The sequence below is a fragment of the Diadema antillarum genome, unplaced genomic scaffold (assembly GCF_040938485.1).
Source record: "Diadema antillarum isolate AM-2024a unplaced genomic scaffold, OU_Dant_1.0 scf00000087, whole genome shotgun sequence".
NCBI classification, from domain to species: Eukaryota; Metazoa; Echinodermata; class Echinoidea; order Diadematoida; family Diadematidae; genus Diadema; species Diadema antillarum.
The window spans coordinates 2,027,741-2,045,322 of NW_027270976.1; the positions used below are offsets into that span (position 1 = coordinate 2,027,741).

The following is a 17,582-nucleotide window of genomic DNA, read 5'->3' on the forward strand; positions in this document are numbered from 1 at the left end:
TGTTATTTTTAGATTTTGTACATTCAGTTTGACTCATTTTGTACATAAATGTCCAAAGTGTGACACTATATGTATGTACATTGACTTCATGAATTTCAATAAGATATTCCAACAAATTTTTGTGAGAAACCAATTCATTCACACATGAATTTATTCTTTGATTATGAAATGTTCCACAGAATGCAATAGTGGGGTGGCTTAGTGACAAATATACTGATAATCGTGACACGCCGGACAAAAGTGTCATTTTTTCCTCAGACATTGGTATATATATGAGGATCAAAATTAGGGGGTGCTCCAAGAAATCCGCTAACAGAAAAAATGAGAAAATGCCCTTAATTTGTACATAACAATAATGTCTGAATTCAAAGACTATACACAGGGCATTCGCCAGGTTTCTGTACAATGCAATGCAATGTACATGGTTGCTAGTCTTAAAATTCAGACCCATAATACGACATATTATGTGCATGTTTACAGTAATACACCATTTTTACTGGTTTTCCTATGGTAACAGGTGGTTAGTCTGTGTTGCAGACCTGAGGGAGGTGTGTTGGAATAGTCCAGTTTTCTTAAGCACCTTTTCATTGAATAATTTCATATAATTTCTGGTAAAGGATTTTTTTAGTACTGTCTACCTCCTGTAGAGAAATGGCAAAGAGTGACATGTGACTCTGGCTCAGATACTTTAAATCTTGGGCAATGACTGAGCCAGGTGTAGGACTATGTCACAGTTCATTTTTTCTCCCAGAACTACTAGTTTACCAGTAGAAGAGCTGCATATTCCATTGAGAACTTAAGGTTTTGGGTATTGCCCTACATATTTCCTAACAAATTTAACCCGTTTCCTCCAAGATTGTGTGAATTCCATAGGTTTAGCGCAGGGATTACCTGGTTCCCGTAAGCAATTTTTATAGTCCGCACCTCCCCTCTTTATATGTTTCTTATTTCTTATGGGGGTTATTCAAATGTTTAAAAAAGTTAAAAGTCTACTTTCATAGATAAAGTTGAATTTAGACAATTTGAATATTTTTAAAGATATATTGATATTTGTAATTTCACTCATAAAGACTTAAAGCGGTTTGAATATTTTTGGTCTGATAGCTATGTATAGACATGTTATTAAAAAGTAAAAGCAATGTTTGATTGGTTCACATTATCCAAAGAGGGTGGGATGTAGTTGGCTGGTGAACAAAGTCTATGGGGAAGTTTAAAAAGTTGATAGAAATAAAACAAAATCGGCATAGAGCAGAATCTAAATCACAATATGATATGACAAAATTCCCGACCCCAAAGGCGGTTGATTCTATGATGCTTTATGTCAAAATACATTCCACCCAAAAATACATGTGATTGATAGGAGGAAAAAGTATAGCACATTAAAAACAATATAGTTCAACTAACCCCATTAGTCCAGCAGCATAATGAAATGATTGTTAAGTTTTATCGCCTTGTCAATTGAAGATGATGTTACATAATGACAATTATCAAAGTCAGGTAGATCTACTAGTATATCAAGAAACCAAAAAGAAGGGGTGGGGTGGGGAGAGAAGAATGAAGTAAGTTATTAGTATCTGTAGTTTTGGTTTTCAGTATATTCATTTTAATTTCCTTAATTTCCGTTAGGTCATCATGGATTGGAGCATTTGTGTACTAGTAATCTGCCAGGAACAAACACAAGAAAAACTTAAAGGTCCTATATATACACTTTTGGGAGAGTGACTTGAAAAAAATGTTCAGGATATCACATTTTATGCATAATATGTGTAGGTCTGGGGGCATTTCATGAAGCATTTTGTCCGACAAGTTGTCGGACAAATTTGCTCTCTGCCAATCAGATGCAAGGATTTCTGTAGTTTGTAACAGTTTGTCAGAAAAATATCTGACCAAACTGCTTCATGAAATGCCCCCCTGTTGTATCACAAGACATCCTACCATATACAGTTTTTGCAATCAAAGCAAACATATAAAGAGATATCAGTATTTTTCTCATTAAAGCATAAATGCGGACGGTTTAGTCTGGAAACATGTTATCATAGAAATATTGTTCACATTTTGTGTTATTAACAATACTTAACATTGATTATACAGATTCATTTTTTTTTTACAGAGGTTCTTTCTATCCGTAACTCACACTTAAGAATAATTTTCAAGCACTAATTTTGGGTTTTTGCCTTTAATTATCCACAAAAAGGAGGACTCAATGCATAAAAGGTGTATGCTTTATTTTTGGAAAATGTTGAGGAGATCAGGAAAATAATATATATTGATGTAGATTTTGGACCTGAAGGAGCAGTTGAAGCATTTTTAAGAAACAATGCCTTGTGGCATCGTTCTTATCATCAAAAATTAATAATGACAAACTCAAATGAAAATTGGAGGGGGGAAGAAAAGATGAACATAATGACATGAGACAGCTTGGTAAAGATTAAACGCTAAAATAGACAATGCAGCCTCTTTTCTCAGTTCATACTTATCCAGAGTGTGTGCTTTCTTTCCAGTACCGGTATTATTATTTAGATAGGTTAGGGGAATCCCTTTGAATTGTGTGATACATCATTTTAAAGCTTACAGTCTGCTCTTTCAGAATCTGTCCTTAAAGGACAAGTCCACCTTCATGCGCACGTGGATTCAGTGAATACAACAATATTAGTAGGACACATCACAGAAAGCTTGGAAAAAATCGTACAATCCGTTCAAAAGTTATGATTTTTTAAGGTATCTGCACAGTCGCGGCTGGATGAAAAGACTACCACAGTGTATGATGTCACATGCGCACATTCTAAGGAAAATGAAATGAGAATTTCACAAAACCATACTTTTTGAATAAAGTTCACATAGTTTCTTTGACTTGCTAGTGACGTATGTCAAGGGTAATATTATTCCCCCTGCCTTCTGAAAGAGAAGTCGAGTATCCTTTTGTAAGCGAAAATAATTTATGTTGAATTTTCTTTATTCATTCTTTATATCGTTGTACACATGTGATATTACAAGGTATAGTAGTCTTCTCATCCAGCCTCGACTGCATGAGCAGAAACTTCAAAAATTCATAACTTTAGAACGGATTGTCCAATTTTCCTCAAACTCTCACTGATGTGTTCTACTATTGTTGCTGCATTCACTCAACCCACATGCTATAAAGGTGACAAATCTTTGTCTGGCGACTTTTTTGTTGATCAATAATACCAACCCTGATGGAAATCTCTTCAAATTCATAAGTTCTGAAGTCTCCTTTAAGTTTAACCAAAATCTATATATGTAGTTGCCATGGCAACATACCACTTAACACTAATGAAAAGTATTTCAAACCTCTATACATCCCGTTGATCAGTTGTACCTATTCAAATGGAATCTCTTCCAAACTGGAAAATAGCCTCCTGTAACTAACTTCAATTAAAAACCCTAGTTTTGGGTTGCCATGGCAACGCACAAATCAACAATTATATTTGACCCCTGGTTTATACTCTTGGTACCTTCTATACAACGTTCATATCAAATTTTGTGAAAATTGAATCTTCCTACCTGGAGAAATAAACAAAAACATGATTTTTAGAAAAAGTTCATTGACCTTTGACCTTTGACCTTTGGAAATTTCACCCCAAATTCAATCAAAATATTTTACTTGTTCTCAATATTCTTCCTGCCAAGTTTTATCCAGATTGGATATTCCTGACCTGAGAAATAGCCAAAAAAACCTATTTCACAAATAAAGGTCATTGACCTTTGACCTCTAACCTCCTTCCCAGCATCAATTTTCTTGGAGCACCCTATTTTTTGAGAAGGTACATCATGAAGTACCTTTGGTGAAAAAATCATGCTTTTGTCCGCCGTGTCACGATAATTTCACTAAGCCACCCCACTACAATGAACATATATTTTGTTAGTCCACCTAACCACTGATTTAGTACAGTAGTCAAGTCAAGTATGTTGTACAATAGTACCCCAGGCTAACAAAATGCTAAATGAGCTTGAACATTATACAGTACAAGTGTTTGTGCCAGCACATTGTCCTATTGCGGAGAATGACGTAACATGGAATAGACTGGTGTCCTTAAACAATGAGACCAGTCTGGTCAGTTTATCCAAAATTTCTGTGAAAGCAATCTAGTACATTTACATATCTATGGTACAAAGTACCTTAACCACAACATTACAGGCCAACCTCGGTTATTGGGCCATTACTTTTCTTGATCTCTGTACTTTCCGGACATAGAATGGTACTTGAATGTCTTTTCAGTATCAGTGCGAAACTTAACTATAGTACAAAGCAATGATTCTCTTGCAAATACAGTGTACAGTTCATGAGGAAATGAGAAAGTCAGGACATAATCAATGTTGATCACTATGATACAATACTTGTATATAGTGTATATACATTCATACCAACCAAAATACTGTAGCTAGAGAGAACAAAGACCAAGAGGAAGGCATATTTCCACACATATTCCATTTCATCGTCACATTACAAATGTGTATTTGAATTGTGACACATGCAAGTATCATGTAAACGTAATGAATAATCAGTGTCTTGCATAGAAACCCCAACATGCCCCAGGCTTGAGCATATCTGACCAAGGAGATGCCCATCTCCCTGGTCTCACTTGTCCAGCCATATCACTTGTCCCAGGGAGTCCCATCTCCCTACATGTCCAAAAGGGCATCAGTCCCAACATGGTCACATAACTGAGGTTGGATGTACATGTACAAGGAAATTCAGCTATAGCAAGCTTGCTTACAACAAGGTACCACTTTTAACGAGGTGAATTCTGTGGTCATGATTTTCCATGTCTGTATTTACATTGTGTGTTTTTAGTACAGCACATTTACTATTGGTGGTCCTGGCAACCTTGTTAGAACAGGGTTTCCATACAATTACACTGTTGCTCAAGGACTGTAATATTAAAGTTTAAAGGCTCACACTGGTGACTTTTGGGTAGGAAGTGCAATACATAGCTGGAACTCAAAATCATGTTTTTATGCAACAAAGGTCAAAGTAATATATCAGAATAATATATGATACATGTAGTTTTGACTACAAATTTGACAAATAGGAATGATTTTCTACCAAAATAGTTATGTATGCCAATACATGAACTGCACTATGTTATACACTGGCTACTCAGAATGCAGATGATACTGTAAAAGTGGAAATTTTTGCCATGTGAAAAGTTTCACACATTTCGCATAACCAGAAACTAGCACGGAAATTTGATTTGATTCCATGCAATTAAAAACCTGCAAAATTTATCCTAATCAGAAGAGCGTAAAACATTGCTCTCGTGAAAATATCCACTATTACAGTATACTGTACCATGAAAATATACACTCATGTACACATAAATGTGAATCACATTAATTTGAACTCGGTATAATTTACAGGAACACCCAATTATGTCCACTGTTATATGCAGTGTAGCCACTTGCTCCTAAGTAAAGATCCATTACACAAACATGAAAAAAATCAGAACGGACACGAAATCACATGTACCGGTAAGCATTTTGTGTGCATCATTTACAACATGCTCAATGAACTACAATGTAATCGCCAAATTTCATCCTAATGCACTTGATATAAGAAGGAAATGAATCATTAAATTTGTTTGGATATTTTCGTGATACATAAAATCTCACTTCAGGTCTTGCAAAGTGGAGTGCAAACCTGGAGAAGTGGTTTGTTTCACACACACACATAAGAATATGTGTAAATGGTGCCATCTACTAGTTTGTCAATAGTGGCAATAGCAGTATGGATCAATCGGGCATCTTTCGTCCAACAAGATCAAAGAGACTTTGCTACTACTTAGAGACGGTGGTAAATATTTGAAGAGTTTGTTCGCAAAAACCGATAAGTCCATATTTGCCAAATGGAGATATTTGCGATTAAAGGTTAAGAAAAATAAAGAGAATAATAAAATTTTTGCTTCTTTTGACCATAACTTCAAAAATGTACCTTTATATGTAGCGACCAATATATCATTTAAAAGGTATTATTTTGTACTTCATGACAGAGACCGTACTTCAAAATCTTCAAAAATTGACCATCTGCTTTTGCAAACAAACTCTTCATTTGTTCATGTCACACCCTTGTGGCTTACAAGAAATTTTTGTGGATGTTTCTGATATTTTCATTGACTTGAATGATCCTGAGAGAACTAGGAGCAGAGTTCACACATTTTATCCCAATAATCTTACAGCATACTGCATATGGTATATACTTTGGTATTTGTTAAGTATATTTCATTGTTTGGGGCTAGTAAGACAATTTTGCAAGTGGTTGATTTGGCAATCAAGAACTACAATTATACAATGACAAATAAATACATGCACTATCCCTTTCCAGAAAAAAAAAAAAGTCGGTGATTTCCCACTTCAAGAGATGGTATACAGCATTTGTATAGAGGGACAGAATATGTGTATTTTCAGAAGTTGTTAATTTTGGGAATATTAGTCAACGTGCAAAATTTGTAAAACTTTGAACACTACAATATATACCACATTTACAACATATGTGTGTTGCAAAAAGGAAATAAAAAAGTTACAGCTGCTCCTACAAAATGAAAACAGTAAATATAGCACATGGACACCTGTGGACAGATTAAATTGTTATGCAGCAATCCCCCCAAGTAAGCACATTTTTGTTACAACTGAGTGTCTTTGTTGTCAAGTTTATATTGATAATCATTTCCTTTAAAAACTTTGCAATCCATCTGAGACACTTCACACAAAGACACAAATTATACTTGTTGCTGGTACACTTGTATCTGCCCTGCTCTAGCAGTGCAATATTACATTCATGCTTTGATATACATAAAGTCATCTGCTACTACACACATTAACTCTTGTATGTCATCACAAATGATTGGTATGTAGCACTGTATGTACAAGCCTACAAAGGATAAAGCAGCGCATAGTTATGGCTATTAGTCTTAGTACTAAATTCAAAGAAAAATACATGTACAATGTAAATCATGGTGAATATTGATAATACAAGTAGTGCATGTACAATTTGGTCAGTCAATGTATATATTTAAAGAGAGAGAGAAAGAATGTGTGTATCTCAGTGTATCTCTCAGTCAAGCCTGCTCTCAGTTTACGTACCAGTACAAGTACACATGTAGCTTCACATATATACATGTAGCTTGTAGTGTGTGCTACAGGGAAGAACAAGAGAGTAACAGTGGTGGCAGACTGGTTAACACAAGAACTTTGCTCTAAGGTACGGTTACCTCTGACTAGAGACAAACATTGGTCTGTAGTCATGCCTATCCTGTGTAAAGAGATTTCTCCTATAATACAGGCATGGTGGCTTGGCTAGTACACACATTCTCCACAGATCTCGGCCAAAGACAGGGCTAGTCATAAAAAGGTTAAGCGATGTAAGATGATTTAAGATTATTTCTGTCCAATCTTCACAGCATAATCTATAGCAATCATTTTAACTTGTAGTTATTATTAATAGGGTGGTTTTGCACCTTGAGAGCCCGGAAAGCATATTTGGCCGAGGGTTTGATGATAGGTGATGGTGTCTCATCTGCAAGCCTTCTACGCAGGGGAGTCATAGACACCGCCATCTTGCTTTCCTCTTCCAAGGGATGAGAGAGAACCTTGTAGACCCTGCTACCATGCATGGAAGACTTCATCTCATGAGCCTCGTGGAGACGGGACGCCTTGTCTTCCAGCAGCGGAAGGTCCTGTAACAAAGAGCAAAGAGAGGTTGGAGGAATACAGAATGAAGATGTCAATTCTTTGTGATGATCCATTTATTAGTCAATTGTACAATCTAATTCTGGTAGCTTCTCATTTGTAAGCACACATAAGGTAGTTTATCAAATTTCATCAAGAGATGGCAGGTAGTGATCTGAAGCATTCATCAAAGTTTACCTCAGCCTACTTGTTTAGCAGTAACAGACAGAAATATTACTTCAGTTTCTTTACATCTGGTATTCACTTAAAATCAAACATTCAATTTCGTTCGATGGACGTTAGGAACAGGACTTGAATGTTATGCTACCTTTATCCAGCAATTTATCATTTCACCAAAGAACTTCAATTTTCTTTTCGAAGATTGACTCATTATTAAAGATAATAAAAAGTTTTGGTACCTCAAAAGCTTCCCTGAATTTCCTTGTCTTGGTTTGTGTTTCAGGTTAAAGTACGTTGTCTGTGAGAATTACTCGCCCCAAAGTGCTCTCATGTCTTAGTAATCATGCAATAATGGTTTCGTACCAGAGCCAACGCTGTACAGCGTCGATAAATATTGTACGAAACCACTGACTGCGACCAGCAGCGTGCAGCCCATTGTACGCATGGCTAACTGCGACCAGCAGCCCCATACGCATAGCGTAATGGGGCTTCGCATTGTAGCATTCAGGATCATGACAGAATTAGTATCGCGGGTAAATGTCAACTTAAAATCCAAAAATTTCTTCGATTTGAAGACTTACCAATTAAGTTGAAGTATTGAAAACAGGCTTCGAACAACGTTTGGTTCTGCCAATAGTCCCTCTCTGTTCGAATTGATGACTGAATGTGACTCGGTCGAGAGGACCTTGGGAGAGCTACATTGTACATACACTGGATACCATGGCCAGCGCATGCGCACACAAACATCCGTTCATGGATTTGAAATTTGTGTGCATGTGACGGGGGATTGTGTTCGCATGCACTGGCTGTAGTATTCAGTGTACTGTATGTAGCTCTCCTAAGGTCCTGTCGACCGAGTCACATTCAGTCATCAATTCGAACAGAAAGGGACTATAGGCAGAACCAAACGTTGCCCGAAGCCTGTTTTCAATACTTCAACTTAATTGGTAAGTCTTCAAATTGAAGAATTTATGGGATTTTAAGTTGACATTTACCCTGCGATACTAAATCTGTCATGATCCTGAATGCTACAATGCGAAGCCCGATTACGCTATGCGTATGGGACTGCTGGTCGCTATGCGTATGGGGCTGCTGGTCGCAGTTAATTGCATGATTACTAAGACATGAGAGCACTTTGGGGCGAGTAAGTCTCACAGTGTTAGTTATATGAAAGGTACTTTAACCTGAAACACAAACTAAGACAAGGAAATTCAAGGACACTTTTGAGGTACCAAAACTTTTTATTATCTTTAAGTGAGTGTTGGCAAAAGTTCAATTTAACTGTACACACTAGCCAGCATACATGTACATCTACAGCCAGAAATTTGTTATCTTACCCTTGATAACCTGGCAATTGCTTCGCCTGACTCTTCCAACAGTCTTGCATCGTCGCTCAGAACTGCACAGAAAACAGAAAGCAATTAGCACTTGGATTGGTTACTTCCTCTGAAGTGTAACATAAGCGAACACAAGGTGTGTACCCGGTAACATTTTTGGATACTTTACAAAGTGTAGAAACACTTGTAGTCATACAGTACGGAGGATTACCCTACATGGAAAACTTTCTTGTGCCCTTAAAGTCATATGACAATGCATATTCACTGTAAGTAATATGAAACTTTAATGAAAACTTTGAAGAAAACTGTCACACTTTGCTGACTGGGATGTATAATGATATTTAACCCTAACTAGGCCGGGCTATTTAGGTAGATCATAGAGCCGGGGGGGCCTCCTAGGCCCCCCCCCCTCCAGATCTCGGCCGTCGACCGCGACGAAAATTGGCACACACATTGCCTATGATGTAATCTACGGTACCACGAAGGTAAATTTTAAAAAAATTATCATTTATGCTAAATTATGCTAATTTATGCATAATGATGCATGAAATCAGACAATTTGGTATAAATCACTAAATAAAGCTCAAAATGGGCACATTTTTTGTGTAAATATTCTTTTTGGTGTCCCGAGCAAATATAAGAGAAAAAAATTGCGGCATCAGAAAAAATTTCGTAAGTATTTTATTGTTTTTTGAATTTCTTATGTATTTCTCTGTTTTTCGACTTTATGTTTTTCATTGTGTTTTCGATGAAACTTGTCCGCGACATTGTTCCAAACAAGAAAATATGCTATTAATTGATTTTAATGGATAAAACCCCCAAATAATCATGCTTTTATGAAATTTGCCTGAAAGCACAGTTTGCATTGAAATTGTACACAAATTCAGTTTTGAGCAATATTTGGTCTGACATGCACGTACATATTTATGCCCAACTTCCGAATCGTGCGCCCAGGCATCTGGGATTTGGTGTCTAAAGATGCGGGAGACTCAAAAGAAAAAAGTCATGAGTATGACACGTCGCGGCAATAGCTTTAACCCTTTTTAATTAGACATATAGTTAAACAATGCCTTTAAGTTTTGCTTACATTGGCACATTCTACATCATCTATCAATGGGCAAAATATATTTGGAGTCATGAGCACTACAGATAGTTCATGGGGGTAATTTGGAAGTGTAAGTATCACTGTGATTTTGACAAATCTGTCAGTAACATTATATAATTACCTTGACTTGGAAAATTGCTGGTATCAACTTCAAGCCCATTCACTACTGGTGTATATTGTTCCTGCAGAAAGAGAGGTACAGTATTACCATATATGATGAGTTCAGCACAAGTCATGGTTACCATTAAAAAAAAAAATCAATATTATGGAAATATCAACTGCAGCAAATTAAATACCTAGATGATACCATGATTTTGCTTTCCCACTAAAATTTAGTGAAGAGCTGGTTCACCTTCAAGCAAGGTGCTAATGAAACAATTATGCAAAATACCTAGATTATACCATGATTTTGCTTTCCCACTAAAATTTAGTGAAGAGCTGGTTCACCTTCAAGCAAGGTGCTACTGAAACAACTATGCAATGTTGACAACTTGTTTACCACATTAAGTACTGGTAGTTACAGACATCATCAACATTTGATGCAGTATCTTTCATTTGAAATTAATTGCAGCCTAGATCAAGAGTTCTATCTCTTGGCCTCATTATTGCTCTCAAAATATTTTTTAAGGAATACTTTTTCCTAGTACTGCAGAGCTATTCACTGTTCAATTATGTCATGTGCTGTTGCATCAAATGTCTTTTATTGCAACTTTGCTCCATAGAACTGAACAGAATATATAATTACTTTAGTCAACTGTCTGATTTGTCCAGCAAATTTGAGAAGTAAACTTTTTTTTTCTGCTTTTGGCTTACAGCTGAATGCCTCAAGTGCTCCATCCTTTTGGTGATTTCTTGAGTGATCTTTGGGGGCATCTCCCTTCTTTTTGCTGTTGTTTCCACCAGGAGCTCATCCAATCTGAGTGCTTTGGCATCCACATCCTTCCTCAGTTCCACATTAACTGGCTCATAATCTAAAACAATGCAAAATAAACACATTTTAAACAAATCATGAGATCCATATGCTAATTTTGTGCAAGACAGCAATAGATTTTAGGATGTTAACTCAATTTTTGATTGGACAACCTTCATAGAGGGAATTAAGATTGTAGCTTTAATTCATGTCTTGTTGGTGAAGTTGACTCTGGCTTTGTCCCATTCTTTATATTTGCTTGGGTGGGCAATTAAGTCCTGTTCAAAGAGGGATTAAACAGCTGTTGAAGGTGTAATGAGTACACAATATGTACTAAGAGGGTGCTACTGTCCACTGCTCTTTTGCATTTTGGGGCCATGTAGGTTTGTAAGTACACAGCAAGTTGGGGATTGTAATGTTTTGGACTGAATGGCCACCTTGGATGTAATCAGCTCTGAACATGTGGGGATTACCAGTACCTTCTGAGAATTAACTATAGAATCTTGAACTGTTTACACTAAGTTGTGGAGGGTTGGCTTTCTTTGTGGAAGGGCACATCTTAAATTGAAGTTCAAGAAGAGCAGACATGGGATAGGTAGCTCCCATTCTGTATAAGAGTCAGTACAATGTATTGTTAAACAAGAGTAAACAGAGGTTCTTTGAGAAATTGTTACATGGGTGGAAACTGAACTGAATAAAGGAAGAAAAAAAAAAAAACAACCTATGTGATATCACTACATTGTAATGACCAAATTCATTTGGCAGGTCCAGATTACAATTGTTGTAATTAAGGACTTAAATTTATAAATGCTATCTTTTCTCAAACCAATCTGACATAAATTTTCATCAACCCATCAAATCCTAAAGGCATTCTGCAGCAGAAATAATAATTTTGACCCATTACATTGGCAAATCAGAATGTTAGTGTGAGTCCTACTTTTGGGACTGGTAGAATTCACTAAATCTTCACAAAAATACAAAATGTCAATTTAAGAGAAACATGAACCTGACTTCTAACAGGGAGGTGGCACCTCCGTGCTTCTAAAGTATGTTATTAATTACAAAACTAAGTCAAGATCTTTTGACAAATCTGCAACCCAAACAAATACATGAATGGAGGAACAAACTTAATGCAGACATTGATGCAAAGCATTTTTCTCCATCTTTTGGGTAAGCATACAGTATGATACCTGTACATAAAATGTATATTGACAAAGAAGACTTAAAGTCTTTATAATCACTGGCATGTACTGTATTACTTGAGGTTTTTATGGCACCTGTTCCATTTAGCACAACACAACAAGTCAGTGAGGTGTAATCCTGTGGCCATTACATAAGAAATGTGAAAGAAAATTCAAAACAGTGTCTTCTGATTTTTAAGCATATAGAAAGGGGCATTCAGTAGACCAACCAGCTTGAAGAATTCTTGGCATTCATTACACTATGATAAAGGAAGAAAAGAAAAGGGAGGCAATTACACAGTGAAAGTAACATTTTGAGGGTGAGAAACCAGAGAGTGCATAGTGGTGAATACCTTTTGTTACATTTCCTTCCTCCATAGCTTGACTCCAGGTTTGACCTTCAACTGACACATTGTAGTGAACAGCATTTTCATACACCTGCAGGAACAAAGGCATTTGTCTATATTTGATTATTCAAGCTGCTTGATGTCAATGTGACATACTGTATTTATTTTTATACAACTTCAATGGTATGATAATTGATATAAAGCATGAATGCCGGTCACACACTGCAAAATTTACATAACTTTGGAGATGTCAAACTTAGACTAGATCTTCTACTTCTATACTTATTTGCTAATACCGAATACAGATTACTAGATTACATTCTGACAGAAAAATCTGTATGTCCTCTGGAGGTTTTTTTTTTTTCTTTTTCATCATTTTTTGACATTTACGGCTCTCCTCTGTAGAGGAGGGGATTCCGTGAAGCTGGACGCAGTCTCCGCAGAACATATCCTTGACGACCAGATATAGTTAGTCGCCTGTAACACTTATTCTGGTGTCTAAAATCATCATCAGCTAGTCACTCGGCACTCCACAAGCTGAGCAGCATTTTAGTCAACCTCCAACAAACATTCAGAGAAAGAAGGGAGAGGCAGAAGGAGGTCCTCTCTCAGTGAGTTCCAGTGGTAGACTGATTCTTTATTAAGAACCCACAGGGTTCTTTCCACTTGCATATCTAAATCACAAACTACACAAACCAAGCAAAATGCTATTCAAAAGAGTGTGACCAGGGGGGTGTTTCATCAATTTAGTCAGTGCTGACAAGTTGTCAGCGCTGACAATTTCAGCAAAATCCTTGGTTTTGATTGGCTGAGATGCTCTGGTCACTGACTGTTACCATGGTGATTGTCAGAGACTGACAACTTGTCAGCGCTGACTAACTTGATGAAACACCCCCCTGAGGTCAAAGAAAGAACTATTGGAAAGTAAAGATGAGGTGATCATGAGCTGAACTTAAACATGAATGGGAACAGAACAAAAGAGTCATGAGGTGTGGAGATGGGTGAGAAGTAAAGAAGGTACCGGTACTGGAAAGTGTATATCAATAGGCACAAGGAAGGGGAAAGGAATTGTGATGTAAGGGAGGCTAAGTGTGAGAAGAAATGATAACTTGAGGCATGCATGGAAAATAAACTCTTCATGAGTCTATGGATATTAAAAGCTAAAAGAAAAACTGAATTATTCAAATATATCTTTGGATCAATTTCATGCTCTTACCCTATGTTCTACTACTACAGCTAGTACTTTTCTATCCATCACGATTAACCACCTATTTTTAGATCGACCACCCTTGGCCCTTGCGCAATGGCTTTCTCGCGTATAAAATCATGACAAAAGTATGCATGGAATAGAAATCAAGAGAAATCAGGGGGATGCAGGTAAATAATCTGAGGAAAAAAAGAATTGGAAGAAAATCCTCATTAGTAATACACGTAATCATTGTTAACACATAGCCTAGAATCTACGTTAGGCCTAACTGCGACCAGCAGCCCCATCCATACGCATAGCCTAACGCTATGCGTATGGGGCTGCTGGTCGCAGTAACGTTAGGCCTATGTATAACCCCGGCACGGGGCGCTGTACTTGGTACGTGTTGGGGTCGCTGCTGCGGTTACGTTAGGCCTAACGCCTATCGTTACATTCTGAATCTATTTTATTTGCCATTCAATGACAGTGACACTGGATGGATTTCCAAATCATGATTTTAAAATTTTATGTGCTTTTCAACACTGTTCAAAGCCTAAAGGGAAAACTGGCAGTCGGTGCGGTGAGAGCTTGCGCCAAGTGCACAGAAAGAAAAAAAATCACTTGCTTATTATTTGTATAGAACAATATCAATTAACTTCTTTATGGAATGGGACCCAGATCACGATCACACCGGTCCTTCACACACACACATGACGCCGTGCGAAGCCTGGCTGTCGCGACTTTACGTGCAAAATAATAGGACCTACAGAGTACAGCGACTGTGCATAGAAATCAACGCGCACGCCAACGGCCGCTAACCAACGTTTGTCTACATCCCTGTCTTGCGGTTGCTTTTCTTGACTGATTTATAATTGGTGAAGGCGTCACGATTGTATACGACATAAAACAGACGTACCTCTTTAAATCGTTGTTTGATACGTTCACGGAAGTCATCTTCATACTCATTTTTCTCCAACACAAGCTGAATGGTTGATACAACCATATGACAAGCCGATTCTACAGCTTGTTTACTACAGCAGTTTACGAGAGTCGGCGTTGAATCTGAATTGTCCTCCATATTTTTTGACCATCGCGCTTCTCAGAATTGGGTACATTGAGGAATGAATATGTTTTAAAATCATTTCTGATATTATTTTCATCATATTTCACATACAAGTATTTATAAAACTGTAATTTATTTTACAAAATTCCTGTTTTTTAGCCATTAATTTTTATTAAATTACTATTTACCCAAACAAATAATCCTTTTAATGAACGAGGTCAATATCATTGAGGGAGCGGAGGGGAGCGCACCGAACTAAGTTCGGTGGAGGGGAGGCTAGTGAGGGATCATCAGAGCAGGGGCCTGTTTCACAAAGGTCGCACTTAGTAAGTCAGACTTAGCGCTAGTCAATCTTAGTCTAAGTGCGACTTTTTAAGTCTGTTTCACAAAGTCAATCTTAGGCTAAGACTGACTTATTCGATTTGAATAATAATGTACGAGCCAAAAATATGCAAATTAGCCATTTGTTGTCTGCTGATGATTTTTGAGTAATTTCTGGAAGGGAAATTGCTTTGATTTTCTGCAACTACGATTCATATGACATTACTGTATCATTCGTTATTCACAGTGCTCATTTACTGACTCATATTATTTCTCTTTTGTACATGAATAGCCGCTCGTTTGATGATTATTTTGATAGAATGAGATGTTTTGAGCATGAGGCCTCTTTAATCCAGTCCCATATGTTTATATTGGACTGTGTGAAAGTTCGGATGAATGGGGTTGCTCGCGCAGCTCGCGGCAGCTAGCTGGCACTGATATGATCTCTGCATTCTGTACAACCATTCACATTGCACAATTGGTAACTGTGGACCTTGGTAGAAGAGGATTCTGGCTAGCCTCTTGTTGCACACGAAGAGAAGTTTTCTTTTCCAACTAGCTAGGGTTGGTCGTAACTACAGAAGTGAGTGTAGCTTAATCTGTTAGTCATTAGGTAGGTCCTTGAAATTATGTAATTTGAGCAAGAGATGATTCATCGAAGGTTAGGAAGGGACTGAATATTATGAACTCTATGTGTGTTGTACTAGAACTCTACTGGTACTTGTATTGTAATTTGTAGAGTCTGCTCATTACTAATATCATGTCATTAGACAATGTCTACATTTTCCCGACCAGACGCTGTTAATGCGCAGTACAAATAACTGGGCTGTGTATAGTTATGTCTACATATAAACTCTTATCAGTTCTAGTATTAGTATGACTATCAATTAAACATACATGGCTATGCCTAACAGTTAGTGTAGAGTCTGTGCACTGTGTTATTAATCAAGCTAGGGGCACAGTGCCACATCTTCATGATTTTGAAGAAACAAAGTGCATGATTGCCCTAGACTGCATGTATAAGGTTAGTTAGAACCATAATAAATCATGGCTAATGGCTATCAACTGGTCGCATTTTAAAGTCCAATTGCTGGGCCCTGAGTTGAATTGGGAAGTAATTGATGAATTTATGCGTTTTCGGATTTTGGAATGTGTTTGAGAACTGCATCAATCAAGATTAGGCATAGAAACTACTAGGTCGACCTCTAGCGTTTTCCGTGTATACGTTACTGTAGCCTTTGATGCAAGGCAGAGGTGACTGTCTATTGGCTAACCGTTTCCTCTAACTGACCCAAAATGCTGGGGGGGGGGGGGTTGTTAATATGTCTTATTTTGTTTTGTTTTTTGCTTCCAGGAAAAAAAAAAGAAGCATTCATTAAGATGTAACTGGTACCATAGAAATGGAAACTTGGCTAATTTCATTGGCAGTCATGTGTAGAGGTAGACCAATAGATCTGCCTCTTGTCGGATAGCCTCTTGTTAAATGTATTCATACGGTCGCTAATGCAGTCGACCGTATTACAGACTGTACAGATACAATTAGGCTACCGAAGAAGAGACAAATTTATCGGTCTAACCAGTTAGTGTAGATAGACACAGCCCCGTCCTGTACACAAGAGGTATAATATTTCTAACAAGTATAGGTCTAACTAATTTGTTAGGTTTTTCTAATTTGTTGTGAATGCATGATATTTATAATGGATAGGTATGCATTAATATTCATGGGTAAGCAGCTAAGAAGATAACACAGGCAAGAAAGGATTGGTAGAAATATGATTAATTTCCAAAGTCCAGATACATGTAGATTATATAGCTCTTTATGAGCTAAAATTTTGGTTTAACTTAAAACAGTTCAAACTATCAGTACATTTGTAGGTAGGGATCTATTTTTATGACTATTTTTAATTTGGACCATTGTTCAGTGAATAGTGTAGGAGTAGACCCTCTACGAAACTAGTGATTCTCTAGTTTGTTAAAAATACTGCCATCTCACTCAGGATAAGATAAAGTGGAAGAAATTAATGAATATTAGGAGTTGATTATGCTTTTGAACTTCCCATTTTGGAATTTAAGTCTGACTTTACGCATGGCTTCAGGCCATGCGTAGAGTTACGCAGGACTTGGTGGGACTTACGCATGACTTAAGCTTTGTGAAACAGGATTCAAAGTCCTGCGTAAATTTACGCAGGACTTAGGGATTTACGCAGGGTTTGGGGATTTACGCATGAGTTAAGTCAAACTTAAATCTTTGTGAAACACCCCCCAGGGA

The 17,582-nt window shown here is 37.2% G+C and overlaps 1 protein-coding gene across 1 annotated transcript; it reads right to left on the reverse strand.

The window, feature by feature from the left end:
* Positions 1-7,426: 7,426 nt before the first annotated feature.
* Positions 7,427-11,677, reverse strand: LOC139718042 (uncharacterized). The gene is made up of 5 exons (XM_071629531.1): positions 11,653-11,677; positions 11,119-11,276; positions 10,427-10,487; positions 9,201-9,262; positions 7,427-7,691 (listed from the first exon to the last, which is right to left on the reverse strand). Exons 1-5 carry the CDS (start codon positions 11,675-11,677, stop codon positions 7,431-7,433), a joined length of 567 nt encoding a protein of 188 aa, XP_071485632.1. The 3' UTR covers positions 7,427-7,430.
* Between the last annotated feature and the right edge of the window lie 5,905 nt (positions 11,678-17,582).

Excerpts from the sequence above, each read along its gene's own strand:
- LOC139718042 (XM_071629531.1), bottom strand. The coding sequence starts at position 11,677 with ATGTTCAGAGCTGATTACATCCAAG. Across the intron at positions 10,488-11,118 it reads AGCACTTGAGGCATTCAGCT|GAACAATATACACCAGTAGT; the intron begins GTAAGCCAAAAG and ends CTCTTTCTGCAG. Across the intron at positions 7,692-9,200 it reads CAATTGCCAGGTTATCAAGG|GACCTTCCGCTGCTGGAAGA; the intron begins GTAAGATAACAA and ends TCTTTGTTACAG.